The sequence below is a fragment of the Erythranthe guttata genome, chromosome 9 (genome assembly GCF_056151865.1).
Source record: "Erythranthe guttata isolate IM_541 chromosome 9, IM_541, whole genome shotgun sequence".
Lineage (NCBI taxonomy): Eukaryota > Viridiplantae > Streptophyta > Magnoliopsida > Lamiales > Phrymaceae > Erythranthe > Erythranthe guttata.
The window spans coordinates 13,537,016-13,542,715 of NC_142541.1; the positions used below are offsets into that span (position 1 = coordinate 13,537,016).

General features: G+C 35.5%; 1 protein-coding gene across 1 annotated transcript; it reads left to right on the forward strand.

Annotated features, from left to right (window-relative positions):
• The first annotated feature begins 718 nt into the window (after positions 1-718).
• LOC148768158 (putative late blight resistance protein homolog R1A-3) lies at positions 719-3,994 on the forward strand. The gene has a single exon (XM_088822950.1). The coding sequence runs from the start codon at positions 803-805 to the stop codon at positions 3,827-3,829; it is 3,027 nt and encodes a 1,008-aa protein (XP_088679076.1). The 5' UTR covers positions 719-802; the 3' UTR covers positions 3,830-3,994.
• Positions 3,995-5,700: the final 1,706 nt, after the last annotated feature.

A 5,700-nucleotide genomic window follows, 5' to 3' on the forward strand; every position in this document is an offset into this window, starting at 1 on the left:
TTAATTCAGTCCCTAATATTTTCAGAAATGCCCTGTTCAACCTCAGGATATTATCAGGAATCGCAACTCACCGCACTGAATTTCTCACTCGACATTCTGTAAAAACGAGATCTTTAACATATTCCCCAACAACTCTATGTGTTTTGTCTGAATTTAGAACAACCCACTTGGGTGTCCCACTTTTTATAGCTTTATTAATTCAAAAATATTTTGAATTATTTTTATGAAGATGTCTGAATGCAAAGGGGTGGGGATAATTTAGTCAATTCAAGTAAGTCGACAGCCAATTTCTGAGAATGGGGCACTGTGGTTTGTAAATCATAACATAACAGGTTCTTTGCTAATTTTTTTAACAATTAGAGTTTTTTTCATAAATTCGAGATTACAAGAGATTTTGTGCAATTATTGAATCCTTAACAATTTTATGGCAAAAGCTTTAAAATATAGATGTTTGGGCATTTTCGAAATGTATGAGAGTATTTGAGAAATTTAAAAAGTTTAGAGAATTTTGATGAAAAAATTAACCTGCCATAGTAAAATTCCATATACGAATATTATATATTGCCTTTTGACTTTTAAGCTTGATTTTTTGCGGGAAACTCTAATCCCACTTCTGAATAGCGGATTCAGCTTTGACTTTTCATTTTGTTTTGTAGTGATGACTTTTTCTTGTATAGAATTGTTTAAAGGAGCAGTTGAGTATATCAAAAGATTTTTTTTTTTTTTTTTTTTTATAACAAAAATCTTCTTGAATCTTGACCAGAAGCATTGCTCTGAAAAACCAATTTGATTGCAGAGAGAGATGGCGGCCTATGCAGCTCTACTTTCTCTCAAGCATATCATCCAACAGATTCAACTTCATCCTCGACCTCCAATTTCTCTTCACCAAAACCATGTTTATTCTCTCTCCGAAAACATCAATTTCTTGCAACATTTTCTTGAAGGTTATTCGTACGGCAGCAGCATCATCAGCAGAGAAGCAGTAGATGTTTTGGAAAGTCGAATTGCAGATGCAGCTCATGCAGCAGAGGATATAATTGAAACCCGGGTTGTGGATCAAATTCTTGGTGAATCGGAAAAAATCAGTTCCGTTGACTTTTATCAAGATCTGGAGAAGGTAATCCAAGACATGGGTTCAATCAGTTTAGTTGACTTTTATCAAAATCTAGAGAAGGTGATTCAAGACATGGGTTTAATCAAGAAAGATGTGATGGAGATTAAAGATTTTAATATTGGAATAATCGAAGATCACCTGCACATGAATTCTTCTACTCTTGCTGGTGCTGCTTCGTCAAGGTCTCCTTTAACAACGAAGCAGGAAACCATGGTTGGTTTTGATGAGCTCTTGATTGAAGTAATGGATAAGCTCACTGGACAACAATCTAATCTCCGCATAATCCCGATTGTTGGCATGGGCGGCATCGGTAAGACTACTCTTGCTAGAAATGCTTACGTTAAGTTTATGAAGCATTTTGATATTCGAGCTTGGGTTACAATATCTCAAAACTACAATGTGCGAGAAATTCTTATAGAAATTCTTCTTTGTATAAACAAAGCTGAGAGCCGAGCAAACTTGAGTGCTGAGAGTGAAGGTGAATTAGGCGTAAGAGTACACCAAGGTTTATGGGGAAGCAGATATTTGATTGTAATGGATGATATTTGGAGTGTTGAGGTGTGGGATAGAGTACAAATATTCTTTCCAGACAACGATAAAGGAAGTAGAATAATGATAACCACTAGGCTATCAAACGTTGCTTTAATTGGCTCGGGTGGTCTTGTAATGGATTTCTTAGATGAGGATAAAAGTTGGGATCTGCTATGCGGAAATATATTTGAAAAGAAAGAAAATTGTCCTCCTGAATTTGAGGAAATAGGAAAAAAGATTGCGAGAAGTTGCAAAGGACTTCCTTTGTCGATTGTTGTGACTGGAGGACTCCTGGCGAAGTCCAAGCACACAAGAGAACACTGGGACTATGTTTCAAAAAATTTAAACTCAATTGTAAGCTCAGAAGACAACGAGCGTTGCTTAAAAGTATTGCTTTTGAGTTATCACCATTTGCCGGTACATCTAAAGCCATGTTTTCTATATATGGGAGTTTTTCCTGAAGAAAAAAACATCCATGTCTCCTGGCTTGTAAAACTATGGGTTTCTGAAGGATTTCTGAAACCAATTAATGGCAAAAGCTTGGAAGTGGTTTCGAGAGAGTACTTGGAGGACCTTTGTGACAGAAATCTCATTAGAGTTCATCAAAGAGGGTCTAATGGGAAAATAAAGTTTTGCACCATTCATGATATGGTGAGGGAAGTATGCGTAAGAGAAGCTGAGAAAGAGAAGTTCCTCTATGTTACAAGAACGCATAACCTGAACATTCCACAAGACATAAATACACAACGCCGCATTATTATTTATCAAAGCACATCGAAGAAGAAATATCTCCCTCAAGTCTTTCCCGCCCTCTCTGAACAGACATATGACAGTAGGGTGAGCATCTTAACAAAAGCCCTCGAAAGGGTTCTTGCTACCGGATGTACTGTGGAAGTATGTAATGCATCTGCTTCAGCCCCATCTTTTGCTCCTATCCGCTTAGTTCCCCCTGCTTCATTTACTCAAGAGACATCTGATAATGAATTCGGCACCTTTAGAAAGGCACCCGAAGAGGTTCTTAATACAAGAAGAATTGTGAAAGTACGTCGCCGGCAAACATCAACTGCATCTTCTTCAGCGCCATCTTCTGCTCCTGCCCTTGCTCGTACTTTGGTTTGTGAATTTCAAGGAATTTTACCATCACTTAATTTGAGATTGTTGCGAGTGCTGAAAGCAGTTGACAAAGATTTATATTCTCTGGAGAATCGGCAAGGTAGGTATTCCCTGGAAGATGTTTTTCAGCTAGTTAACTCGAGGTTTCTTGCTGTCACAGCGACTTGGCATCATAATCTCAGATTTCCTTCTTCAGTGTATCTTCTTTGGAATCTACAGACTTTAATTGTCAATGATAACTTTGATGCTGTTGCACCATCTGAAATTTGGAAGATGCCTCAACTTAGGCATGTTCGGTTCAATATACTTGATCTGCCTGATCCTCCTCCCAGTGGGCAAGATGATGATTTTTTTTTGGGGAATCTACAGACGCTCTTGAAAGTAAGAAAATTCAAATGTGGAGAGGAGGTGGTTAAGAGAATCCCCAATATCGAGAAACTACAAATATGCTATCGTGAGGAATTTGAGGGATGTTCAAGTTACTGTCTCAACAATCTTGTCCGTCTATGTAAACTCGAATCCTTTGGCTGCTCCTTTAATACCTGGAATAAGCCAAACCGGGATGATATGCTGCAGAATTTCATCCTCCCGAATTCCCTCAAGAAGTTGACCTTGGAGGGGACCAATCTGTACTGGGAAGACATGGGGACAAAGATAGGTTTGTTACCCAATCTTCAAGTCCTCAAACTGAAGGCAAAATCCTTTATAGGACCGGAGTGGGAAACTGTTGAAGGGCAATTCTGCAATCTAAGATTCTTGGGAATCTACGATTCGCATTGTGGTCTGGAATGGTGGACGACAGACAGCTCTCACTTTCCACGCCTTGAGCGCCTCGTTCTTCATTTCTTAGACAATTTTGTGGAGATCCCTTCAGCTATTGGAGAAATACCAACCCTTCAATCAATTCAGTTGAATAATTGTACAGACTCAGCTGTCATTTCTGCTAAAAGAATATTGGAGGACCAAGAGGAACTTCAGAATCTAGGCCTTCAAGTTCATGTTGTCCTATGGCGTCAAAAACACTTGGAGAGCTTGGCTAGTCCAAATTTTCAAGTTCAAATTTATTGTTAGTACTTTGGTGTAATAGTCTCTGGTTTGTTTATTGGAACCGTTTATGTGGAGTTTATTAGTGATTTCTTGTACCAACTTACCACCTCCGGAACCAGTTGAGCTATACCCATGCGGGCTTTACTAGTGATTTCTACTTTTAGGAAAAATACACCTTTCGTCACTAAATTTATCTCAATTTCACTTTTGGTTCTCTCTGTTCACAAAAAAATAGATTTAGTCCCTCATGTTTCAAAAAGTCAACTTTTTTTTTGTCATTTCAGTGGGAAAATTACATTTTTCGTCCTCATACTTTACCCACTTTTTCAAAACTGTCCTTAAACATTTTGGAGTTACAATAGTAGTCCTTAATCATGCCATTTTTTGACAGAATTGGTCCGCCGTTAATTTTTGCAGTTAAGTTGGATGGAAAATGGCATGTGCCTCTCACATGCCTTCAGTTTACAACACTACATGAAAATGGACATTTAACAACACGCATTGCGTCTTGTTAAAACAGATTTTTCATAATTAAAACTTGATTGAAATTCGAAATTATATAAATTCCAAAAAAACAAAATTGATATATATTGTTTCAAAACATTTTGAGAAATATTCTTTAAACAAATGAAACATTGTTTTAAAAAAATGAAATATTGCTTTCAAACGTCGGAATTCAAATGAAAACATTGTTTCAAAATAAAATAAAAATTCGATCCGAATAGGTGGGATAAGAAACCTCCATTTCAATCTTCACCCTAATTTAATAATGTAAAACTCGATAAATTGTTTCAAAATATTTTAGAAGTATTGTCTAAAATAATAATATAATATTTTAAAACTGGGATTTCTTGAATCCAAATGAAAATTATTGTTTTAAATAAAATAAAAATTTGATCGTAATAGGCGGAGTAAGAAAACTCCGTTCCAATTTTCACCCTTATTTAATAATCTAAAACTCGATTGTTTTTTCAAAATAAATTCAGAAATATTGTTTAAAAAAATCATAATAATGTCTAAAAAACTAATATTGTGTTTTAAAATCTGAATTTGGAAATGGAATGAAAATATTATTTTAAAATAAAATAAAAATTCGATTAAACTAGGCAGCATAAGAAAACTCCTTTCCAATTTTCACCCATATTGAATGATTTAAAACTCGACATATTGTCTCACAATTGGGATTTTTGGAATTGACTAGAGGTGAAAATTGGATGGATATTTCTAATTCCCCAATTCCTATCGGGTTTTTTATTTTGGTTTGAAACGATATATTCTAATTGAATTCCAAAAATGTCGATTTTGGAACAATATTTTAAATTTTTAAACTATATTTTGATTTTTTAAACAATATTTCCGAAACGAGTTGATTTTTTTGGAATTTACTTGATTTCGATTTTATATTAAATTTTAATTAAAAATAATAATTATAAAAAATATGTTTTAACAAGACGCAATGCGTGTTGTTGAAAGTCCATTTTCATGTAGTGTTGTAAATTGAAGGCATGTGAGAGGCACATGCCATTTTCCATCCAACTTAACTGCAAAAAGTAACGGCGGACCAATTCTGTTAAAAAATGGCATGATTAAGGACTACTATTGTAACTCCAAAATGTTTAGGGACAGTTTTGAAAAAGTGGGTAAAGTATGAGGACGAAAAATGTAATTTTCCCTAATTTACCCTATATATTGTAGCTTCGATATATATACAACTACGGGTTAATAGCATTTTGCCACCTGTACTTTGCCCGTTTTTGCGCTTTGCCATCTTAACTAAAAAAAGTTGCACGGGCACACCCAAACTCGTTTTTTTGACGCACATAACCGGGAAAATTACATTTTTCGTCCTCATACTTTACCCACTTTTTCAAAACTGCCCCTAAACATTTTGGAGT